This window comes from Lontra canadensis, unplaced genomic scaffold (genome assembly GCF_010015895.1).
Source record: "Lontra canadensis isolate GAN:19392208 unplaced genomic scaffold, GSC_riverotter_1.0 scaffold54, whole genome shotgun sequence".
Lineage (NCBI taxonomy): Eukaryota > Metazoa > Chordata > Mammalia > Carnivora > Mustelidae > Lontra > Lontra canadensis.
The window spans coordinates 13718724-13744788 of record NW_022631048.1 but is presented as its reverse complement, the minus strand read 5'-3'; the positions used below and the strand labels follow the sequence as shown (position 1 = coordinate 13744788).

The 26065-nt window shown below is 47.7% G+C and overlaps 1 protein-coding gene and 1 pseudogene across 1 annotated transcript; one reads left to right on the top strand and one right to left on the bottom strand.

Moving 5' to 3' along the window:
* The first annotated feature begins 15475 nt into the window (after nt 1–15475).
* On the top strand, nt 15476–18632 carry LOC116877893 (putative olfactory receptor 2I1). Its single transcript, XM_032874939.1, has 2 exons — nt 15476–15481; nt 17655–18632. Exons 1-2 carry the CDS (start codon nt 15476–15478, stop codon nt 18630–18632), a joined length of 984 nt encoding a protein of 327 aa, XP_032730830.1.
* Nucleotides 18633–19810: 1178 nt separating this feature from the next.
* On the bottom strand, nt 19811–25820 carry LOC116877892 (annotated as a pseudogene).
* Between the last annotated feature and the right edge of the window lie 245 nt (nt 25821–26065).

The window sequence follows — 26065 nt, the reverse complement described above, 5'->3', positions numbered from 1 at the left end:
AACATCTATTCTACTGAAGCTGTTTCAAAAAAATAGAAATAGAAGGAAAACTTCCAAACTCATCCTATGAGACCAGAATTACCCTGATCCCAAAACCAGGCAAAGACCCCATCCAAAAGGAGAATTGCAGACAAATATCCCCAATGAACACGGATGCCAAAATACTCGACAAGACCCTAGCCAATAGGATCCACAGTCCAATAAAAGGATGGTTCACCAGGACCAGTGGGATTTATGCCTGGGTTGCAAGGATGGTTCAACATCTGAAAGTCAATCAATGTGATAGAGCATATTAACAAAAGAAGAGACAAGAACCATATGACCCTCTCTACCAATGCAGAAAAGGCATTTGGCAAAATACAGCATGCTTTCTTGATGAAAACTCTTCAATGTGTAGGGATGGAGGAAACATACCTCATTATCATAAAAGCCATTATGAAAACTCCATGGAAAATATCATTCTCAATGGGGAAAAAATGAGAGATTTTCCCTTAAGGTCAGGAACACAACAGGGATGCCACTCTCACCACTATTATTCAACATAGTACTAGAAGTCCTAGTCTCAGCAATCATACAACAAAAAGAAATAAAAGGCATTCAACTTGGCAAAGAAGTCAAACTCTCTTTCTTCACGGATAACATGATGTTTTATGTGGAAAATCCAACAGACTCCACCTCCAAATTACTAGAACTCATACAGCAGTTCAACAACATGGCAGGATACAAAATCAATGCATAGAAATCACTTGCATTTCTATACACTAACAATAAGACTGAAGAAAGAGAAATTAAGGAATTGATTCCATTTACCATAGCACCAAAACCTGTAAGATACCTTGGAATAAATCTAACCAAAGAGGTAAAGGATCTATACTCTAGAAACTACAGAACACTTATGAGAGAAATGGAGGGGGAAGACACAAGAGATGGGAAAACATCCCATGCTCATGGATTGGAAGAATAAACATTGTGAAAACGTCTATGCTGCCCAGAGCAATCTACATTTTCAATGCCATCCCTATCAAAATACCATTGCCATTTTTTATGAGCTGGAACAAACAATCCTAAAACTGATATGGAATCAGAAAAGACTCCAAATCAGCAGAGGAATGTTGAAAAAAAAAAAACACAAAGCTGGGAGCAACACATTGCCAACCTCAAGCTCTATTACAAAGCTGTGATCATCAAGACAATATGGTACTAGCACAAAAAGAGACACATGGGGGTGCCTGGGTGGCTCATGGGGTTAAGGCTCTGCCTTCGGCTCAGGTTACGATCTCAGCATCCTGGGCTCAAGCCCCACATCGGGCTCTCTGCTCAGTGGGGAGCCTGCTTCCCTCTCTCTCTGCCTGCCTCTCTGCCTACCTGTGATCTCTCTGTCAAATAAATAAATAAAATCTTTAAAAAAAAAAAAAACCAGACACATGGACCAATGGAACAGAATAGAGAGCCCAAAAATGGACCCTCAACTTTATGGTCAACTAATCTTCAGCAAGACAGGGAAGAATAGTCAATGGAAAAAAGAGTCTCTTCAATAAATGGTACTGGGAACATTAGACAGCCATATGCAGAAAAATGAAACCAGACCATTCTCTGACTCCATACACAAAGATAAACCCAAAATGGATGAAAGACCCTGCAATTTCACTACTGGGTATTTACCACAAAGATACAGATGTAGTGATAAGAAGGGCCATCTCTACCCCAATGTACATAGCAGCAATGGCCACAATCACCAAACTGTGGAAAAAGCCAAAATGCCTTTCGAGAGATGAATGGATAAAGATATGGTCCATATATACAATGGAGAATTATGCCTCCATCAGAAAAGATGAATACCCAACTTTTGTATCAATATGGACGGGACTGGAGGAGATTATGCTGAGTGAAATAAGTCAAGCAGAGAGAGTCAATTATCATATGGTTTCACTTACTTGTGGAGCATAAGGAATAACATGGAGGACATTAGGAGAAGGAAAGGAAAAGTGAATTGGGGGAAAATGGAGGGGGAGATGAACCATGAGAGACTGTAGACTCTGAGAAACAAACTGAAGGTTTTGGAGGGGAAGGGAGTGGAGGTTGGGTGAGCCTGGTGGTGGGTATTAAGGAGGGCATGTATTGCATGGAGCACGGGGTGTGATGCATAAACAGTGAATCCTGGAACACTGAAAAAATAAAATAATGTTTAAAAAAATGTATGGAACACCTCAGTGTGAGACAGGAATCCATCAAAATCCGAGAGAAGAACACAGGATGTGTTCTTCCACCTTGGCCACAGCAAATTCTTGCAAGACACGTCTCTAAAGGCAAGAGAACAAAAGCAAAAATGAACTTTTGGGACTTCATCAGGATCAAAAGCTTCTGCACAACCAAGGAAACAGTCAACCAAACCAAGAGGTAACTCAGAGAATGGGAGAAGATATTTGCAAATGACATTACAGATAAAGGGCTGGTATCTAAGATCTATAGAGAACTTCTGAAACTCAACACCCAGAAAACAAATAATCCACTCAAGAAAGGGGCAGAAGACATGAACAGACACTTCTCCAAAGAAGACATACAGATGACCAACAAACACATGAAAAATGCTCCATATCCCTTGTCAGGGAAACACAAATCAAAACAATATTGAGATGCCACCTTATACAACTTAGAATGGCAAAAACTGACAAAATAGGAAACAACATATGTTGGAGAGGATGTGGAGAAAAGAGAAAGAACCCTCTTGTACTCTTGGTGGGAATGCAAGCTGCTACAGCCACTCTGGAAAACAGTATGGAGTTTCCTCAAGACATTAAAAATAAAGCTACCCTACAACCCAAAAACTGCACTCCTGGGTATTTTCCCCATAGATACAGATAGAGGCAAAAAGAAGGGGCACATGACCCCCACTGTTCATGGCAGCAATGTCCACAATAGCGAAACTGTGGAGGGAGCCAAGATGTCCTTCAAGAGATGAATGGATAAAGAAGATGTGGTCCATATAAATGATGGAATATTCCTCAGCCATCAGAAAGGATGAATCCCCATCATTTGCATTAACATGGATGAAGTTGGAGGGTATTATGCTGAGTGAAATAAGTCAAGCAGAAAAGACAATTATCATATGGTTCAGTCATATGTGGAACACAAGGAATAGCACAGAGGACCATAGGGGAAGGGAGGAAAAACTGAGAGGGAAGAAATCAGAGAGGGAGAAAAACCATGAGAGACTGTTAATCATAAGAACCAAACTGAGGGTTACAGAAGGGAGTGGGTTGGGGTATGGGGTAACCAGGTGATGGGTATTCAGGAGGGCACATTTTGTGATGAGCACTGGGTGTTATATGCAACTAATGAGTCATTGAATACTACATGAAAAAAACTAATGATACTATCTGTTGGCTAACTGAACATAATAAAAAAATAAAATAAAATACATTAAAACTCATTTAGTGAGGAAAAGAAATAAAACACATGTTGAGTGTAAATTTTTTAAGAGGATTACATTTTGGGGCACCTGGGTCCATCAGTCTGTTAAATGTCTGCCTACAGCTCAGGTCAAGATCCTATGTTCCTGGGATCAAGCCCCACATCCAGCTCCCAGCTGAGCGAGGAGGTTGCTTCTCCCTCTCCCCGCTGCTCCCCCTACTTACGCTCTCTCTTTCTGTCCAATAAAGAAATAAAATCATTTAAAAACAAAAAAAAAAAGGGTTACATTTTTTCGCAGGGGTGTGTGTGAAGTTATTGTATTCAATAGTAACTAAGTAGGAAATGTAGGAAGTAATTTCAGCCACTGCATTCAAGATTTTTAAATGAACATTAAAATTTGAATTAAAGTACAAATAAGTATATAATAAAATAATAGAAAGCTCCAGTCTTCCGTCTGCCTGGGGAGGAGTCAAGATGGCGGAGAAGTAGCAGCTGAGACGACTTCAGGGAGCGGGAGATCAGCTAGATAGCTTATCTAAAGATTGCAAACACCTACAAATCCAACGGGGGATCGAAGAGAAGAAGAACAGCAATTCTAGAAACAGAAAATCAACCACTTTCTGAAAAGTAGGACTGGCGGAGAAGTGAATCCAAAGCGACGGGAAGATAGACCGCGGGGGGAGGGGCCGGCTCCCGGCAAGCGGCGGAGCAACGGAGCACAAAATCAGGACTTTTAAAAGTCTGTTCCGCTGAGGGACATCGCTCCAGGGGCTTAACCGGGGTGAAGCCCACGCGGGGTCAGCGTGGCCTCAGGTCCCGCAGGGTCACAGAAGGATCAGGGGTGTCTGAGTGTCGCGGAGCTCGCAGGTATTAGAACAGGGAAGCCGGCTACAGAGACAGAGCTGAGGAGTGACTCTCAGCTCGAGGTTACCTTGAACCAGTCGCAGCCTGGGTGAGCTTGGAGCGCGGCCAGAGGCCAGGGAGACAGGAGTGATTGGGCTCTTTTCTCTGAGGGCGCACTGAGGAGTGGGGCCCCGGACTCTCAGCTCCTCCGGGCGGGAGACTGGGCAGCCGCCATCTTCATTCCCGTCCTCCGGACTCTACGGAAAGCGCTCAGGGAACAAAAGCTCCCGAAAGCAAACCCGAGTGGGTTACTCAGCCCGGCCCCTGGTAAGGGCGGTGCAATTCTGCCTGGGGCAAAGACGCTTGAGAATCACTACAACAGGCCCCTCCCCCAGAAGATCAACAAGAAATCCAGCCAGGACCAAGTTCACCTACCAAGAAGTGCAGGTTCAATACCAAGGAGAGCAGTGGAATTCCAGAGGAGAAAGCAAAGCACAAACTCATGGCTTTCTCCCCATGATTCTTTAGTCTTGCAGTTAATTTAATTTTTTTTCAATTTTTTTCTTCTGCTGCTAATTTTTTTTAACTTTTACCCTCTTCTTTTTTAACGTATTATAGTTTATCTAATATATATATATTTTTCTTTTTTATAGTTTTTCTTTATTTGTTTTCTCTTTTTAATTGTTTCTTTTTTTTCTGAACCTCTTTTTATACCCTTTCTCTCCCCCACGATTTGGGGTCTCTTCTGGTTTGGTTAAAGCACATTTTCCTGGGGTCTTGGCCACCCTTTTAGTATTCTACTTGCTCCTTCATATACTCTTATCTGGACAAAATGACAAGGCAGAAAAATTCACCACAAAAAAAAAAAAGAACAAGAGGCAGTACTGAAGGCTAGGGACCTAATCAATACAGACATTGATAATATGTCAGATCTAGAGTTCAGAATGACGATTCTCAAGGTTCTAGCCGGGCTCAAAAAAGGCATGGAAGATATTAGAGAAACCCTCTCAGGAGATATAAAAGCCCTTTCTGGAGGAATAAAAGAACTAAAATCTAACCAAGTTGAAATAAAGCTATTAATGAGGTGCAATAAAAAATGGAGGCTCTCACTTCTAGGATAAATGAGGCAGAAGAAAGAATTAGTGATATAGAAGACCAAATGGCAGAGAATAAAGAAGCTGAGCAAAAGGGGGACAAACAGCAACTGGACCATGAGGGGAGAATTCAAGAGATAAGTGACACCATAAGACAAAACAACATTGGAATAATTGGGAGTCCAGAAGAAGAAGAAAGAGAGAGGGGAGCAGAAGATATATTGTAGAGAATTATTGGAGAGAATTTCCCCAATATGGCAAAGGGAACAAGCATCAAAATCCAGGAGGTGCAGAGAACCCCCCTCAAAATCAAGAATAGGTCCACACCCCGTCACCTGATAGTCAAATTTACAAGTCTTAGTGACAAAGAGGAAATCCTGAAAGCAGCCCGGGAAAAGAAGTCTGTAACATACAATGGTAAAAATATTAGATTGGCAGCGGACTTATCCACAGAGACCTGGCAGGCCAGAAAGAGCTGGCATGATATATTCAGAGCACTAAACAAGGAAAATATGCAGCCAAGAATACTATATCCAGCTCGGCTATCATTGAAAATAGAAGGAGAGATTAAAAGCTTCCAGGACAAACAAAAACTGAAAGAATTTGCAAACACCAAACCAGTTCTACAGGAAATATTGAAAGGGGTCCTCTAAGCAAAGAGAGACCCTAAAAGTAGTAGATCAGAAAGGAACAGAGACAATATACAGTAACAGTCACCTTACAGGCAATACAATAGCACTAAATTCATATCTCTCAATAGTTACCCTGAATGTTAATGGGCTAAATGCCCCAATCAAAAGACACAGTGTTGTCAGAATGGATAAAAAACCAAAACCCATCAATATGCTGCCTACAAGAAACTCATTTTAGACCTGAAGACACCTCCAGTCTTAAAGTGAGGAGGTGGAAAACAATTCACCATGCTAATGGACACCAGAAGAAAGCAGGAGTGGCAATCCTTATATCAGATCACTTAGATTTTAAACCAAAGACTATAATAAGAGATGAAGATGGACACTGTTTCATACTCAAAGGATCTGTCCAACAAGAAGATCTAACAATTGTAAATATCTATGCCCCTAACGTGGGAGCAGCCAACTATATAAACCAATTAATAACAAAATCAAAGAAACACATCGACAATCATACAATAATAGTAGGGGACTTTAACACTCCCCTCACTGAAATGGACAGATCATCCAAGCAAAAGATCAACAAGGAAATAAAGGCCTTAAATGACACACTGGACCAGATGGACATCACAGATATATTCAGAACATTTCATCCCAAAGCAACAGAATACACATTCTTCTCTAGTGCACATGGAACATTCTCCAGAATAGATCACATCCTGGGTCCTAAATCAGGTCTCAACCGGTATCAAAAGATTGGGAACATTCCCTGCATATTTTCAGACCACAACGCTCTGAAGCTAGAACTCAATCACAAGAGGAAATTTGGAAAGAACCCAAATATATGGCGACTAAACAACATCCTTCTAAAGAATGAATGGGTCAACCAGGAAATTAAAGAAGAATTGAAAAAATTCATGGAAACAAATGATAATGAAAACACAACGGTTCAAAATCTGTGGGACACAGCAAAGGCAGTCCTGAGAGGAAAATATGTAGCGGTACAAGCCTTTCTCAAGAAACAAGAAAGGTGTCAAATACACAACCTAACCCTCCACCTAAAGGATCTGGAGAAAGAACAACAATTATCATATGGTTTCACTTATTTGTGGAGCATAACAAATAACATGGAGGACAAGGGGAGACGGAGAGGAGAAGGGCCCTGAGGGAAATTGGAAGGGGAGGTGAACCATGAGAGACTATGGACTCTGAAAAACAATCTGAGGGTTTTGAAGGGATGGGGGGGTGGGAGGTTGGGGGAAACAGGTAGTGGGTATTGGAGAGGGCACAGATTGAATGGAGCACTGGGTGTGGTGCAAAAACAATGAGTACTGTTACGCTGAAAATAAATTTAAAAATTAAGAAAAAAAAGAACAACAAAGAAAGCTTAAACCCAGCAGGAGAAGAGAAATAATATAGATCAGAGCAGAAATCAATGAAATAGAAACCAAAAAAACAATAGAACAAATCAACAAACTAGGAGCTGGTTCTTTGAAAAAATTAATAAGATTGATAAACCCCTGGCCAGACTTATCAAAAAGAAAAGAGAAAGGACCCAAATAAATAAAATCATGAATGAAAGCGGAGAGATCACAACTAACACCAAAGAAATACAAGCAATTATAAGAACATACTATGAGCAACTCTATGCCAACAAATTTGACAATCTGGAAGAAATGGATGCATTCCTGGAGACATATAAACCTCCACAACTGAACCAGGAAGAAATAGAAAACCTGAACAGACCTATAACCAGTAAGGAGATTGAAACAGTCATCAAAAATTTCCAAACAAACAAAAGCCCAGGGCCAGACGGCTTCCCAGGGCAATTCTACTAAACATTTAAAGAAAAACTAATTCCTATTCTGCTGAAACTGTTCCAAAAAATAGAAATGGAAGGAAAACTTCCAAACTCATTTTATGAGGCCAGCATCACCTTGATCCCAAAACCAGAACAAGGATCCCATCAAAAAAGAGAATTACAGACCAATATCCTTGATGAACACAGATACGAAAATTCTCACCAAAATACTAGCCAATAGGATTCAACAATACATTAAAAGGATTATTCACCACGACCAAGTGGAATTTATTCCAGGGCTGCAAGTTTGGTTCAACATCCGCAAATCAATCAATGTGATACAACACATTAATAAAAGAACAAGAACCATATGATACTCTCAATAGATGCTGAAAAAACATTTGACAAAGTACAGCATCCCTTCCTGATCAAAACTCTTCAAAGTGTAGGGATAGAGGGCACATACCTCAATATTATCAAAGCCATCTATGAAAAACCCACCGCAAATACCATTCTCAATGGAGAAAAACTGAAAGCTTTTCCGCTAAGGTCAGGAACACAACAGGGATGTCCATTATCACCACTGCTATTCAACATAGTACTAGAAGTCCTAGCCTCAGCAATCAGACAACAAAAGGAAATTAAAGGCATCCAAATAGGCAAAGAAGAAGTCAAACTATCACTCTTCACAGATGATATGATACTATATGTGGAAAACCCAAAAGACTCCACTCCTAAACTGCTAGAACTTGTACAGGAATTCAGTAAAGTGTCATGATATAAAATCAATGCACAGAAATCAGTTGAATTTCTCTACACCAACAAGACAGAAGAAAGAGAAATTAAGGAGTCCATCCCACTTACAATTGCACCCAAAACTATAAGATACCTAGGAATAAACCTAACCAAAGAGGCTAAGAATCTATACTCAGAAAACTATAAAGTACTCATGAAAGAAATTGAGGAAGACACAAAGAAATGGAAAAATGTTCCATGCTCCTGGATTGGAAGAACAAATACTGTGAAAATGTCTATGCTACCTAAAGCAATCTACACATTTAATGCAATTCCTATCAAAGTACCATCCATTTTTTTCAAAGAAATGGAACAAATCATCCTAAAATTTATATGGAACCAGAAAAGACCTTGAATAGCCAAAGGAATATTGAAAAAGAAAGCCAAAGTTGGTGGCATCACAATTCCAGACTTCAAGCTCTATTACAAAGCTGTCATCATCAAGACAGCATGGTACTGGCACAAAAACAGACACATAGATCAATGGAACAGAATAGAGAGCCCAGAAATAGACCCTCAACTCTATGGTCAACTCATCTTCGACAAAGCAGGAAAGAATGGCCAATGGAAAAAAGACAGCCTCTTCAATAAATGGTGTTGGGAAAATTGGACAGCCACATGCAGAAAAATGAAATTGGATCATTTCCTTACACCACACACAAAAATAGACTCAAAATGGATGAAGGACCTCAATGTGAGAAAGGAATCCACAAAATCCTTGAGGAGAACACAGGCAGCAAACTCTTCGACCTCAGTTGCAGCAACTTCTTCCTAGGAACATCGCCAAAGGCAACAGAAGCAAGGGCAAAAATGAACTATAGGAATTTCATCAAGATCAAAAGCTTTTGCACAGCAAAGGAAACAGTTAACAAAACCAAAAGACAACTGACAGAATGGGAGAAGATATGCAAATGAAATATCAGATAAAGGGCTAGTATCCAAAGTCTATAAAGAACTTAGCAAACCTAACACCCAAAGAACAAATAGTCCAATCAAGAAATGGGCAGAAGACATGAACAGACATTTCTGCAAAGAAGACATCCAGATGGCCAATAGACACATGAAAAAGTGCTCCACATCACTTGGCATCAGGGAAATACAAATCAAAACCACAATGAGATATCACCTCACACCAGTCAGAATGGCTAAAATTAACAAGTCAGGAAATGACAGATGCTGGCTAAGATGCGGAGAAAGGGGAACCCTCCTACACTGTTGGTGGGAATGCAAGCTGGTGCAACCACTCTGGAAAACAGCACTGAGGTTCCTCAAAATGTTGAAAATAGAACTACCCTATGACCCAGCAATTGCACTACTGTGTATATACCCTAAAGATACAAACGTAGTGACCCAAAGGGGCACGTACACCCGAATGTCTATAGTAGCAATGTCTACAATAGCCAAACTATGGAAAGAACCTAGATGTCCATCAACAGATGAATGGATAAAGAAGAAATGGTATATATACACAATGGAATACTATGCAGCCATCAAAAGAAATGAAATCTTGCCATTTGCAACGACGTGGATGGAACTAGAGGGTATCATGCTTAGCGAAATAAGTCAATTGGAGAAAGACAACTATCATATGATCTCCCTGATATGAGGAAGTGGAGATGCAACATGGGGGGGTTAAGGGAGTAGGAGAAGAATAAATGAAACAAGATGGGATTGGGAGGGAGACAAACCATAAGTGACTCTTAATCTCACAAAACAAACTGAGGGTTGCTGCGGGGAGGGGGGTTGGGAGAGGGGGTGGGGTTATGGACATTGGGGAGGGTATATGCTATGGTGAGTGCTGTGAAGTGTGTAAACCGGGCAATTCACAGACCTGTACCCCTGGGGATAAAAATACATTATATGTTTAAAAAAATTTTTTTTATTAAAAAGAAAAGAAAAGAAAGATCCAGCACAGGAAAAGAAATCAACAAAGTGAAAGAGCATCCTAGAAGTGGGAGAAAATATTTGCAACCAGGTATCTGATAAATGTATATGTAAGTACATAAAGAACACATACAATTAAATAGGGAAAAAATTATCCAATTAATGAGCTTGAATTTGTAGGGGCCGATTTAGCCAGAGCAACTCCATCTCGGTTAAACAGCCATTTTGTTGTTTGTGCAGTAAAACTTAACCTGACCCTGCCGCCCCCCAGAGGAACTTACTTAAAAGCAAGTCTGGGAAACCAGTAAAATATGGTTGACCAGTCCCTGATAACAGAGCCCAAATACAAGGACAGGTCAGGTCAGGTGGAGATAATAGATCCCAGAATGCAAGGATGAGTCAGGCCAGGTGGAGACGATCTCATTGGCCAGGCTCAACCACATGGCCTTTGCTCTATAAAAGTTAGTCTGTGAAGCCGGGGGTGGTCGCTCTCTGTGTAAGAGACAGCCCTGGCTGGTCGGTTTGATTTTCGGTGCTGGTGCGAAATAAAGCTTTGCTTGACCTTCACATTGTATCAGTCTCACTCCTTTGATCACAGATCCCATCATTTGGGGGTTCATCCGGGATCAAAGGACGAGACCTGAGCCAGCATCAGAATTTCTGGGAAAAGACTCCGGAGGTAAGATCTCGAGACCCCGGTCTTTGAGATCCTGTTCTGTCTGTCTGTGTGTTTACGGTGCTCCAGAGGTAGAGCCCACTGGGGAGAAACTGGACACAGTATTGCTCCCCAGGGCTGGAGTGGATACAGGGATGCCCCATCCCTCTACTGGTAGATCGCCAGGGAGTTCGAGTGCCCCTAGGCAATCAGGGGACTGAGAAAATCCCCTCCAGGGGCAGGTTGTGTTTTTGAGTTGGGATTATATCTTGCACACCCTTAGACTTGATATCTGGTCAAGTAAGGGCTGCTGGGCCTGCGGTTGTCTGTCGTGTCTTTTTGTTGTCTGTTGTATTGTTTGTTGTGTTTGAAGAAATGGGGCAAGTGGGGAGTAAGGGACCTGTGATATCCCTAAGTCTTATTCTCCAGCATTTCAAGGATTTTCAAGGTAAAGCCGCCCAGTCGGGTTGACAAGATTTACCTGGGAAAACTAAAAACACTCTGCCAGTTAGAGTGGCCCACTTTCTCCACAGGGTGGCCGCCGGAAGGAATGTTTGCCTTGGCTCAAATCTACTCTACCCAGAGTAAGGTCTTCGATCTCCATCGAGACCAAATACCATACATCATGGCCTGGCAATACCTGGTGGAAGAGCCACCATCATGGCTCAAGTCTCACCTTCCCCCTACTAACAAAACAATTTCTCTCCCTCTAAGGCAGTCAGATCACCAAAACCAGAACAGAAAGATGAGGGGGAACCAGCGAAGACTGTCCTGCCTCCAGCGATGTGGAGGACGTGGAATTTCCCCTCCTATCTGTCCCCTAAACCTGACTCTCAGTCCTGAGACACCCTTACCAGTCCACCTCATATGTGGTCAGGATCCACCTATGGGACTACCAAGCAGAAAGACTGCCCTGACCCTTCCCCTTCCTTCTACTCCCTCTGCCACCCTCTACCTCACTGGTTCCATCAGCGCCGATGCTGCCTCTCCGTGAGGTTGCGCCACCGGACAGGAGAGGGCGCCCCCACCTAACCTATATCCCTTTCTCCTCTTCTGATAATCTTGCCTTTACCAGTCAGTCAGCCCCAGATATAAGGAGGAAACTTCAGAACATTGAAGGATTTGCTGGGAAGAATCTGGGTTAGTGGGAATAGCAGAAATAGCTGCTGAGGACTATGAGTCATGTTTGCGGGGACGAGAGCTCTCTTACAGACTCTACAAGAAAAAGGGTATTGGGTGTCAGCGAAGAAAGCACAGCTCAGAGCCACGCCATTTATCTAGGCTTTGATCTCCGCGAGGGAGTGCGCTCACTGTCTGTGTCCAGGAACAGGTGATCACCCGATACCCCCACCCCACCACGCCCTGACAAGTGAGGGAGTTTCTTGGGACGGTGGGCTACCGTAGGTTGTGGATACCGTGATTTGCGGAGATTGCCTGACCTCTCTACAAACTGGCTGAGGGAGAACTCACTATGGTAGAGTGGACAGCTGAGGCAGAAGGAGCCTTTTGGGAATTACAGACAGCCTTGCTGAGTGCCCCAGCACTGGCCATCCCAGATGTTACCAAGCCCTTCCACTTGTATGTGCATGGAAAGGCAGGAGTGTCCAAAGGAGTTTTGATTCAGACTCCGGGGCTTTGGCAAAGGCCAGTGGCCGATCTTAGCAAGAAACTAGATGCAGTAGCAGCTGGGTTCCCCCGTTGCCTCCACATAATTGCCGCCACGGTCCTCCTGGTCAAGGATGCAGGTAAATTGACTTTGGGTCAAAATCTCATCTTGACCACCACTCACGCTATCAAGGGCCTTCTCCAGACCCCACCAGACTGATGGATGACAAACGCCCATGTGAGAGAGTATCAGGCCCTCCTCCTCAATGAACTGAAAGTGACTTTCCGGCCCCTGGCAGTGCTAAATCCAGCCACATTGCTGCCAGAGGAGCTGGCTGACCACCCACACGACTGTGGGGAGGTCCTAGCCCAGGTCACAGGAATAAGGCCTGATCTCAGAGACATTCCCCTCCCGGATGCGGAGATGACTCTGTTCACAGATGGGAGTAGCTACACGGTGGATGGAAAGAGGTATGCGGGGGCCGGTTGGTCTGACTCGGTGCTGGCATGAAATAAAGCTTTGCTTGACCTTTGCTTTGTATCAGTCTCACTCCTTTGATCATGGACCCCATCAAATTGACATTTTTCCAAAGAAAACATACAAATGCCAAGAGGTACATGAAAAGGTGCTCGGCGGCACTAATCATTAGAGAAACGTTAATCTTAACCACAAGGAGGCATCACCTCACACCTGTCAGAATGGTTCTTATCTGAGGGACAAGTGAGAAGAAGCGTTGGTAGAAATGTGGAGAACAGGGAACCCATTCCCTGGTGAGGGGATGTGAACCAGCTCAGCCACCAGGGAAAACAGTACACAGGTTCTCCAACAAACGAAAAAGCTACCACATCCAGCGATCCAGCAATTCCACTTGGGGATACATCCGAAGGAGACGAACTCACTCAAAGAGATATGGGCACTGCCGTGCTCGCCGCCCCGCTCCTCATGAGCCGTGTAAGCGACTCCAGTGGCCCTGGATGGATACGTGGGTGAAGAAGATGCAAAGGGACAGTCCTCAGCCATGACAAAGGAAATCCTGCCGTTTGCAGCCCCACGGACGGACACAGCATTACGCCGAGTGGGACAAATCAGACAGAGAAAGACAACCGCTGCTTGGTGCCATTTATACGTGGGATCCAAAAGCACTGAGTATGTGGAAGACTCAAATGGGGGTCGCCAGCGGCTGAGGGCAGGACAGAAGGGGAGATGCTGGTCAAAGAGGATAAACTTCCAGTTAGGATGAGTTCTGGGATCGGATGCACGGAGGGGCGAGTGCAGGGAACACGTATTGTGTGCTCACAGCTGCTGCAAAAGGGCGTGTGCGTGTTGTGACCACAGCGACAGTGCGGCGATAACTGTGTGAGCTGGAGCTTGTGCTCACAAATGGTAGTGTGGCAGACACTTCACAGTACGCCCATGTAACAAATCACCACACTGTACGCCTTAAACTTACCTGATGTAGTATGTCTCCAGCAAGCGGGAAAAATTAAAAATAACCTTAATGGTCATGAAGGCAAACCGAAGCTTCTCAGATGGTTCTGGCATGCCCTCCAGCCACAATCAGCTGAACAAATATGGGGACAGGGTAGGATTAGGATTTCATTCAAATAGGATGATGATCTAGCCAACGGAATATAACCAAGGGAGAAGAGGCAGGAGCGCCAGGAGGGAGTGTGCAGAGCAGTAACTACAAGGACTGACCAGGGAACCCAAGCTCAAGAGAGCAGTGGAGACAGGCCACCTTGGGGACCATGACAAACCTCCAGACACCAGCCAAGGGAGGGTCTGCAGGAGGGAGCAGAGAAGCATCGTCTGCGTGGAGAGAGATCTGTCCAGAATTAGGACAGGCCCTCCTGGGAGAGGGGCTGAGCCAGTGACAGAGCAAAGGCAGTGAGAGCCACAAGAAGGGGTAGCAGTGAAGGCGGATGACTGGAGGGTCAGAACTGAGGATGACCTTGCCAGACCTCAAGCCCCTCCCACAGACAAGGACTGTCTCCCCTATTTTCATACTGACCCCGAGAGTCACTGAGGTCATGCAGCTGCTCAAGGTCCCTCGTCCCCAGAACAAAACCCTACACCACTATCTAGGAGAACAGGGGCTGGGGAGGAAGCCAAGGGCTGCCTCTGGCCTCCACGCAGCCAGGGACACACCACCCTCGAGGGCCTTTCCCTCCAGAATGTTCCTCTCCTTGCCCTGGGGGACTGTCCTCTGGACAAATCCGCACAGGTGCTCATTATGGGAGTGGGACAGGGGTTCCCCAGGGCCCCATCCTCTCTTCTCAACAGCAGGGAGAATTGATTCCCCTGCGGCTCACCAACATCCCTGCTCCACGGCTTCTGAGCCCTTTAGAATCTGGAAGGCAATTTCCGCAGCCAGCTGCAGCCACCGCCGACCTGCGACCGGCCCAAGATGCCAGTCCTTGCCTGGGCTCACCCTGGTGCTGGCTCTCTGGGAACAGACACCGCCACTCTGCCTGAATCTCGGTGCTTCTCCAGACCTGGCCGGCTTCTCTGCTGAAGACTTTATGTTCACTCCTCGGCTGACAAGCCAGGGGCTCGCCACCCGTGTCCTGTTCCTGAAGGAAGGACCTGGCTCTGACCTCAGGCACCCAGTCTCGAAATCAACAGTCATGTCATTCGCTCTTTCATCCCCCCACCCCCACAGCCATATCCAACTCTGAGGATCCGGAGCGGACACAACAGACCAACTGATCATCTGGAAACGAAGGGTGGAACATCAGTGCCAGAGACCCGGACATGAAGGTGGGTAGATGGTCCTGCAGATGACATGCACATTCTAGAATACTGAATGAGGTTTGGGGACACATCCTAGAATATTTTTACAACAGATTTGCCTCTGGAAGCTTGAGGGAGTGATGAGGGGACATGTATGTGCACATATGTGTCTGAGTATTTGGGAATGTGTGTGTCCATGGGGTACAGGTGTTGGCTGTGTGATTTTATTGTTCTGTCTCTGTTTTCAGGGTTTGGCGTGTCTGGAGGGGAACTGTTCAGGGATTGGCTGGATGAATGGGTGTGTGTCTACATGATCTCAGAATTAGAAATCTGGACTCTCTAGAACAACAACTCTAGCACCATTGGGCCATCAGCCTGAATGTCAGCTCTCGCCTATATTCCTCTCCCCGATAGCCCCAGTGCTCTGCAGTGAGCTTAGGGTTCGCATGTCCTTCCATCCTCCGCAGCCTCTGGCAGAGTAGAGCCTGGCTTAAAGATATGTGCACAGATATAAAGCAAGGCTCTTGGAATTAGTGAGATTCGGGTGAAATCCTGACAAGCATTAACAGTGTGGCCTGAGTGAGTTATTTAACCTCAGCCGCCCGTCTACCTTCCTCTTAGAACAGGAGTATTGCCTCACTTCCAGGTGAGTAAAGACCAGAGTTCATCAATAAAAAGACCTAAACTCAGAGCTGGCTCTGGCCCTAACTGGTGTGGGAGCGCCCCACTGATGAGCGTGTGGATGGTAAGAGCGAGCATTTACTAAACACACACTGGGTCCCGTGCCTGTTCTAAGAGCTCTCCGTGCTTCAACCCTCCACCAAGTCCACTTTCAAGTGAGGACACGGAGCCATGGACAAGTGAAGCCACGTGCCCAGGGTCGTTCCGCTGGGAAATGGCAGACCTGAGACTGGAGCTCGGGCAGTCTGATGCCCCCACCCTTGCTCTGACTCACAGCATGAACACCTGTTCTGTCTCTTGAGCATAAATGGATCCCTATAAGCACAACATTCTCCGGGGGGGCAAAGAGATCTTTCCTGAAATATTTTAAAGAAAATTAGGGGATCATGATTTTTAAACTCAGAATAGTGACTATGAAGTTTATCTATCTCCACACACCTGCCAGGAAGTGTGCAGGAGGGAGATTTTGCTGTAACATTTAGTCATCGCCTCTACCGTATGGTTTCTGTACCATTAGGAAATGCGACTCAGTGTCACTCTTCATGGTTAAAGGCTTCTGTGTTGGGTCCCCTTTTATTCAAATGACAATTTTTTTTTTTTTTTTTTTTTGCAATGAGAGCCAGGTGATAAGACAGGAGCCCTGGAGATCATCTAGGTCAGACTCCTCCTCTTACACATGGAAACACTAAGGCAAAGGGAAAGGCAGTGACTTCTCCATATCAAATAATCCAACTGGCCCAAGGCAATTACGCTGGTGGGACCGAGGGCTCCTGGGTTCTAGCTTCATGTTCTGCCAGATGACTCTGGGTTTCAAGGCCCCCAGATGATGACCATCACACTAGGGAGAAGCCAGAGGGGCATGGACACTGGTGACAGCCTAGAAGAGCAGCACTCAGTAGTCAGCAGCTAATGGTTGTATTCTCAGAAGTAGAATCCCTGAAACAAAGAAGGAGATAGACGGTTCTAATCTCCCAAGTGACAGCTCTACCAAGCCTAGGGCACTGCACTTACTCGCAGGCGCTACACACTTTGGAAGGAGGGGAGGGAGGCTCAGGGGGGAATCTGTCTTCCAGTATCTGAAGAACTAATCTGTGGGAGGAAGATTAGATGTCTACTTTGGCCCGCAGTCAGAAGCCAGCAAGGAACAGAAAAAGCATGGATTTGGAAAGGAGACAAGCCCGACTACAAGCCCCACAGGGCCACTCTCTAGCTGTGACCTTGGGCAATCTTCCCTCTCCCAGTCTAAGTCGGTTCTTTCACAAAGTGGAAATTCCTTCTCCCCGAAAGTGTCTGCTAAATAATTCATCAGCCAAGCTGTACTGAGGTAGGGCTAGCATCCCAAAGCCAGGGCTCCCGTCTGTAACTGAGAGAGAGAGGTGCGCTCCGCTCGCTCCCATCGGATCCCCCGCTCACCCCACCCCCGCACCCCTCACTCCCGCTCCCATCCAGCTCCCCGACAGCCACGTCCCCAGCCAGGCTCTCTTTAGCTCCCAGGAGGTAAACTCATCCTTTCGCTCAGTCTCCTTCCAAACACTCTGCGAGTTTCCTCCCGCAGGCCAACCACAGCACCGAGGAGCGCTTCCTCCTGCTGGGTTTCTCCGACTGGCCCGCGCTGCAGCCCGCCCTCTTCGCCCTCCTCCTGCTCTGCTACCTCCTGACCCTGGCGGGCAACTCGACCCTCGTTCTGCTGGCCGTGCGCGACCCGCGCCTGCACACACCCATGTACTACTTCCTGTGCCACCTGGCGCTGGTGGACGCGGGCTTCACCACGAGCGTGGCGCCCGCGCTGCTGGCCAGCCTGTGCGGCGCGGAGCTGTGGCTGCCCCGCGCGGGCTGCCTGGCCCAGCTGTGTACGTCGCTGGCGCTGGGCTCCGTCGAGTGCCTGCTGCTGGCGGTGATGGCGCTGGACCGCGCGGCCGCCGTCGTGCACCCGCTGCGCCACGCCGCGCTCGCCTCCCCGCGCCGGTGCCGCGCGCTGGCCTGCGCCTCCTGGCTGGGCGGCCTGGCCAACTCCGCCGCGCAGAGCGCGCTCCTGGCCGCACGGCGGCTGTGCGCACCCCACCGGCTGGACCACTTCTTCTGCGAGCTCCCCGCGCTGCTGCAGCTGGCCTGTGGTGGCGGCCGGGACGCCACCGAGCGCCAGATGTTCGCTGCGCGCGTGGTCATCCTGCTGCTGCCGTCCGCCGTCATCCTGGCCTCGTACGGCGCCGTGGCCCGCGCCATCTGCTGCATGCGGTCCCGGGGCGGCCGCAGGAAAGCGCTGGGCACGTGCGGGTCCCACCTGACCGCCGTCTGCCTCTTCTACGGCTCGGCCATCTACACCTACCTACAGCCCACGCGCCGCTACGACCAGGGGCGGGGCAAGTTCGCTTCGCTCTTCTACACCGTGGTCACCCCGGCCCTCAACCCGCTCATCTACACCCTCAGGAACAAGGAAGTGAAGGGGGCAGCCAGGAAGCTCCTGGGCAGTCTGGGGAGAGGGCAGGCTGGACGGTGAGTGCCGGGTGGGGGAGGGAAGAAAGGGTGAGCCCCGGGCCCACGGATGGGAATGTCCATTGGGAAGGCAGCGAGCCCTCAGCCTGTCCATTTCCCTGTGAGAATCGGCAAGATGTGTCCTCAGGGAGTCCGAGGTCCTTGGGGAGGCCCCATCCTCCCCCAGGGAGATTCCTCTGCTTCTGGACAAATCCCTCTATGCTGCATATACAGGTTCAGGGAGGGGAAGTGGCCTTCTGGCTCTCTCTTAAGCTGAAGAAGAGAGAGGGCATGATTTCAAGAGGACCTTCCCCATCCTCAGGGGTACAGTGACAACGCCCAGAGAGTCCATACACTGGCAAGATCCTGTACGACAGGACAACTAACATTCCTCTCCCCCAGTCTGATGGTGCACATCGTGAAGACCCCACAGTGTCTGGCCTCAGGAGTCCCTGAGTTGACAGAGAAATCCCAGACTCTACCCTGCCGGAGAGCCGTCCAAAACAAGGAGCCGCAGTTGCTCCTCCAGGGAAATCAGTCCAACCTAATGCCCACCTAACCAGGTCACTAGTGCCACCAAGAGCACTGGAGCCCAAAGCAGAACAAGGAATTCCCCTAAGTAGGGGTGGTGCCGCTGGGGTTCAGCTGGGATCTCGTCTGCACAAGGTGGTTCTTGAGCAAGTTTAAAGAGCAGAAGGGACTAGACATGTCTTAGATGGTGTCGAAAATGTGTTCTTGACCAGTCATGAGACACAAGAGGGACAGTGAGACAAAGGAGTGAGTGAGGGAAGAAGATGCAGGAAGAGACCCACATTCCCCAGGGAGGAGCAGACACAGGGGTGGGGGGCGCAGGAGGCAGCCAGGAAAAGGCTCTGTCAGCCAGGACCTGGGCACAACCTTGGGAGTCAACCGGAGACCAATCGAAAGCCCGCACCCAAACCATACCCCCGCCCCAGAGTAGACCTGCTAGACCCTAATGCAGGCAGGACAGAGATGGATCCACGACCACACCTCCCCCAGGGACCCCCCACTGGAGAACAAAATCTCTGAGTCCCCAGGAGAGGTGTCTTCCCACGCCCACCATCATCTTCAGAAATAAGAACAGCTGAATTCGCAGTGGGGCGTAGAGAGTAAGATGGCACACCGTGCTGGGATTCATTTCCTGCCAAACAACGTTAAATAAGGACAGAGAAGGTGGTTTAGTTGAATTTCTAAATTCTTTATTACTTAGATTATAATCATATCAGAGGAATTAACACACTTCAATATAAATCATTTCACTGTTCTCTACAAGCAGAAATTCAATTTAATTCAACACATTGAGTGATATTACAGATAAAATGTATCGGTGGGAACACAGAAAGTAGGGGAACATGGATCCCAATGCGAAACTTACTATCTTGTTGGGCAGAAGAAGAAATAGGAATTTTTCTAAAAATCAGAAGAACGAGGGAGAGGATTAAATAGCAAGCTGGCTTGGAGGCTATCTCTACTGTGCCTTAAAATACTATTTTCTATTTTCAGTAATATACACAACCCAGACACCTAATCAATTGTGTTTGATCAAAAAATCATGGAGTTAGAAAGTTTTCTGCAGTCTTCCTTCCCACTTAACCCCTAACTTTCCCTATTTCTCTTTCTCGTTCATTGGGGAAATCATCAAAGGATGTGGGAGGAGTAGGAGCTAAAAGCAGGCTCACCCCCCAATGCAGTAGTCTGCCAGCCAGAGTGAAGTGCCCGTCTGATGCCGTAATCCGCCATGGTCTTCCCATCTTCCAGCTTCTTGCCATTGCAAGTCACAATCTGTTGCTCAGGCGCAATCGCGGTCTTAGTCTCGATCATCTGTTTCACCTGGACCACTGAGCTGGACCTTTGCACCAGGAGGAGGTGCCTCTGTCCCCCATCACCTGACTGCACCAGAGACACCGGCAGCTCCTCATCACTGGGCATCATCACCTTCAGAGTGAGGTGGACAGTCATCTCCTTGTCAATGCCGTGAGACGACAGCTTCCTCTGGGGCTTAAGCATCTTGGAGCCCAGCAACAGTCCTGCACGGGATCTTGGTTTTAGCCCGGACATGTTCGTTGATCTTCCTCACTCTGTCCACCAAGTTAGCAGTGAATGTCATTAATGTCCTTCCCTCGGAATAGACCTTCACCTGGACAACAAAGGCCAAGAGACCGCAAATCAAGGTGCCTGGAACGCCTGCCACCTTTACACCACTGTCCCCTCCTTGCCTGGCCCTGCCCTCCAGCTCCTATACAACAGGCTGTGTCCTTCCCTTTTGTGGAACTTATCTTTAGGAATTTCAAGCTTATAACACAGGAAAATCATTCTTTTCCTTTACAACCATACCTCTCATTCATCCCAATGTCATTAGTGATTTCCCACATTCTCCACATGCCTCCTATCCAGATAAAGGTTGTCAAATGCCAAAAACTAAATCCAATTATGAAGCACCCACAGTTATATACTGGATGCCAAAAACAGCTCCCAAAGAGAATTATCAAGACTTGTCAGCTCATGGGACACTCATGCACTGCCCTCCATGACAACTTTAGAAGGAAACCCTGGACAGGACACAAACTCTCCGTACTCCTGATTTCTTTCTTACTGTCCCATAGCCGTGTAATAACTCACACATTATGGTGACACGGTGTTCAGTGTGACTTGTTCCCCTGGACCTCCTGTGTGTTTCTATCTACCTATTGCAGAATATGGTCTCCTGTAGCTAGACCAGGGCCTCACTCACAGACGGTAGAGCCAGATCGAGGTCTTTCTTCCATAGTCTGAAGCTGGCCAGTGCACTTCCGTGTTGTCACTGGCGAGCCTGGGAGGACCTCCCTCCTGTTCTATTCAAAACCATCTTCCCAGTCTGGACGTCACAGACATTTCCTCACAGGACCGACGCCCCTCTGTGCTAAGCAGCCCCCCGATGCCAGCACACATGTACTGCATGTGCTCCTTAAAAGCTCACAGATCTGGTCATTAACACCTTAGAGTGAAGGAGTTTTGTGTACCTCTCTTTTGGGAGGAGAAGGTGTTGAAGAGCCCAGGGGCCCTAATCAAAAGGAGGAGAAAGGGCTCCAGACAACATTTCCATAGGTTCAAATCCAGCCCTGTGGACCCAAAGCCCACTCCCACTTCCCACCATCCTCCCCTAACAGTGGCTGGTCAGGCCTGACACAGAAGAGCACTGAGGAGCCAAACAAGGCACCTCTATTCCCAGAAACTTCCTTCAGCTCCTGTAGAGATCAGAGCCTTTCTCAGGCCCTGTAGGATGCCTTCCCAGCCACTCTGCCCCCACCTCCCTGAGCTCTGTCCCTCATGGTTTCCTGAAATCACTCCCCAACCCTTGGCGGTGCTTTCCCTCTCCCCATCCTCACTTTTCAACCCCAGATTACATGGAGGTGGAAAGAGCCAGATGCCATGTCTACAACCAATAGAGAAGACACAGAAGGCTGAGGAATAGGACTGGCGTCCAGCTTATGCATGAGCGGAGTTGGAAATCCCCTGCCTGAACCACTGTACCCACACCCTTTGTCCTCCCATGACATCATGAATTTTCTTTCACTTTCACTTGGACAGAGTCAATACACACAGAGAATACACTCTAATCAAAACATTCCTGTCCTCCATTCCACCCGTCCTCTTCCCAACATAGGATGGTCCTTCTCTGTGGAGAACTTCCTCACTTACCAACCCACCACTACCAGTCTTGACTTATGACTTCCCAGCCCCCAGCCTTGGACCCTCATCCACTTCAAGACCTTTACTACTAGATGGTCCTCTCCTGTTGCTTTTAAGAACCCGCCCCATGTATCACTGAGGGGCCTTCCTGAGAGCAAGGGTGCCCAGGAGAGGATGTAGGAGTCTGTGAGGAGTGATGAGCCCGTGATCACCCTGTTCAAGCCAGTTGGGCAGAGTGGGAGGCATGCCTCCAGATCACACAGGATACACAGCCTACTCTGAGAGGAGACGGGAGTTTCAGTCCCAGCATGCCACTGCTCCCTTAACTTGTGCAAGTCTGTTCACCACCCGAGTGTTTGTTTTCCAGTGAACGTGACATGATTGGTGAGAATTCAGAACACAGTTTGTAAAATGGACCTTATATCCCTGGGTCTTGAGCTCTCTAGCACACTTCTGTTCCTGTCCCAGAGCCGGCTGCCCAAATCTAGTACTTAAAACAACCCTGGCCCAACAATCAAGCGCCAAGCCCACCTCCCATGTAGCAGAACAATACACATCGGCTCTCACACTGCGGTGACTCTGTTTCCCCGCCTTTACTGCTGGACACTCCCTACTCCCTGTGCTCTGTGATCTCACACATACCACACTGCTCCTTCCTCCCTGGCTCTGGAGGTTTGGATCAGACAAGAAGGGAGGGCACAGGCTGTGTGCCCTCAGAGAATCTACTTCACTACTCTGATCCTCCTCACATTCCAGAGGAATCCATGCCCTCCCCCAAACTCCCAGGACAGTGCCACAAAACACATTCTCCAAGAAAGCCTTTATGAAAGCAACTCCCAATTTTTTCAAAGTAAAAATCCCATAGAAATGTCACTATCATTTTTTTTGCTGTGTTCTTAGTGGCCATTTACGTATCTTCAGCACTGGTAGATGTCAAATGATCCCATTTTACTGCAGGACTTTCCATCCTGGAGAATGTGGTTTCTAGAAGTGCCTATATGGAGTAATGGCACTTCTGGTAAGCACCAGACAAGGATTTCAAAAAACTCAACATAAATCAGGTTCTCCTATTTGAAGCTCTTATTAGATAGCCATAAACTTGGAAAATTTTTAGTTAAATGTATTTTGGGGTAGACACTATTTCAAACACATAGGATGAGTGTGGAGGGAGAAAAGTGTCTGAATGGAACAGACAGGAAACAGTGGGCCCTGCCAGTCTCCCTTCAGAGGCCTCTCCGGGTTCCTACCATCTGCTCTGTGCATAAATCCATCCATTGGCAAAGAAGTCAAACTCTCTCTTCCCAGATGACATGATACTTTATGTGGAAAACCTAAAAGACTCCACTCCCAAATTACTAGAAGTCATACAGCAACTCAGTCATGTGGCAGGATACAAAATCAATGCACAGAAATCTGTTGCTTCTCTATACACTAACACTGTAACTGTAGGAAGAGAAATTAGGGAACTGATTCCATTTACGGTAGCACCAAAAACTGTAAGATACCTTGGAATATACCTAACCAAAGAGGTAAAGGATCTATACTCTAGAAACTACAGAACGGTTACGAAGAACATGGAGGAAGTCACAAAAAGATGGAAAACCATTCCATGCTCATGGATCAGAATAAACATGGCTAAAATGTCTATGCTGCCCAGAGCAATTTACACTTTCAACACCATCCCTATTAAAATACCATTGGCATTTCTCATCGAGCTGGAATAAACCATCCTAAAGCTTGTATGGAACCAGAAAAGACCCACACAGCCAGGGAAATGGTGAAAAAGAAAACCAAAGCTGGGGGCATCACAATGCCTGACTTCAAGCTATATGCCACAGCTATGACAGCAGGGGTATTCACACAAAAACAGACACATCGATCAACGGAACCAAATAGAGACCCCAGAAACCAACCCTCAACTCTATGGTCAACTCATCTTTGACAAAGCAGGAATGCATGTCCAGTGGAAAAAAGGCAGTCTCTCCAATTAATGGTGCTGGGGAAATTGGACAGCCACATGCAGAAGATTGAAACTCAACCATTCTCTTACATCACACACAAAGATAAACTCAAAATGGATGGAGACCTCAGTGTGAGCCAGGAATCCATCAGAATCCTAGAGAAGAACATAGGCAGTCACCTCTCCGACATCAGCCACAGCAACTTCTAGACACATCAGCAAAGGCCAGGAAAGCAAAAGCAAAAATGAACTATCGGGACTTCATCAAGATAAAACACTCTGCACATCAAAGGAAACAGTCATCAAAACAAAGAGGCAACCCACGAAATGGGAGGTGTTTGGAAATGACATGTCATATAAAGGGCTGGTATCCCAGATCTATAAGGAACTTCTCATTGTGCAGAGGCAAAGAGCGAGGCCCAGAGAGGGGAGGCAAACGGCTCCAGCCACAGGACGGGTCAGCGGAGAGGCTGGGAGGCCAGCCCTCCCGAACCACCATTAGCCCAGCCAGGGACTCCCTGAGCCCAGAGCGAGCCCTCCCCTGCCTGCCTGGCCACACACTGGCCCCTGAGCTGGATGACGGACTGTTCTTCTTGGCTCTGAGGGTGTTGCTGGCTGACTAGGAGAGGGAGTCCAGCTGGCGGGACAGGCTGTAGCTACAGGACAGAACGACACGTCTGAGCTAGCAGGAGCCACACTCTGGTCTCCCTCCTGGAGCCTGGATGGGAGCTGGAGTCTGGGCGCCCAGGGGTCGGAGTCTGTGCTGAACCAGGGAGCCGTGGCGTCCAGGGAGAGTTCATTCTGCTCTCCCAGCCCCTGCCCCGCATAACCTCTCCACACTGTGGGGTTCCAGGGCCCGGAACCAGGCCCCATGGGGCTGACTCGGCTGCATCTTGTACTGAGTTTGCCGCCCCTGGAGCAGCTAGATTTCCTGGGGCTGGAGGGAGGACTGGCTTCAGACAAGGACTGGGCTGGGGGATGTGGGGCCTCATGGAAGGTGAAGGGTAGGGCAGGGGCTGAGCCCTGGGGCCACTGCTCACGTCTCAAAGGGGCTGAAATCCCTGAGTGTCCACGGGGTCCCTCATTACCGTAACCATACCCTCCCGCTAGGGCAACCTGGTGGTGGGCCCCTCCTCCCCAGCCTCCTTCCCACACCTCTGACTCCAGCCAGGGCTGCAGCCAGGGACAGGCGGGACCTCTGTCCCAGGGTCCTACCAGGAAGATGAGGAAGAAGGAGGAGAGGAGAAGGGAATGGGGTGGACTGCTCTTCCCCCTGCCCTGAGTCGGCCTCCACTGCTGCCTCCAGGTCCTCTGGCTCAGCCCTGCACTTAGCTGGACCCTGGGAGGCAGTCTGCATTCCCAGCCGCTGGGTGGCGGGTATTCAGTGACCTTTGTGTCCCCAGATGTCCAACCCACCTGGCCTTGCACCCTGAGGCTTGCTGCCAAGGATGATAACGGTTCCAGGGCTAAGTGGACTTTGGGGCCACAGAGCCCTTGACAGTACTGAGGAAACACGGGAGACCGGTCAGGTGCGGAGCCCTGGGCGTCATGCACGTCCGCCATGGGACTGGGTCATGGCACAGGTGCTGTGTGCAGGTCCCCTGTGCACATCGGGCCCTCTCAGGAGGGAGGAGTGGCCAAATTCAAACATTTCCATGTCCAACCCTCAGGGACAGTTGGGAACCTAGGGTCAAGAAAGGCAGGGACTCACCCAGGACAAATGAGGGGTACAGAGTCCAAGAAGTGGGGCTGCTCTCTAGTCCCAGGCCAGCCCCAACCCTCCCGTGAGGTTCACTTTGGGGGTGAGA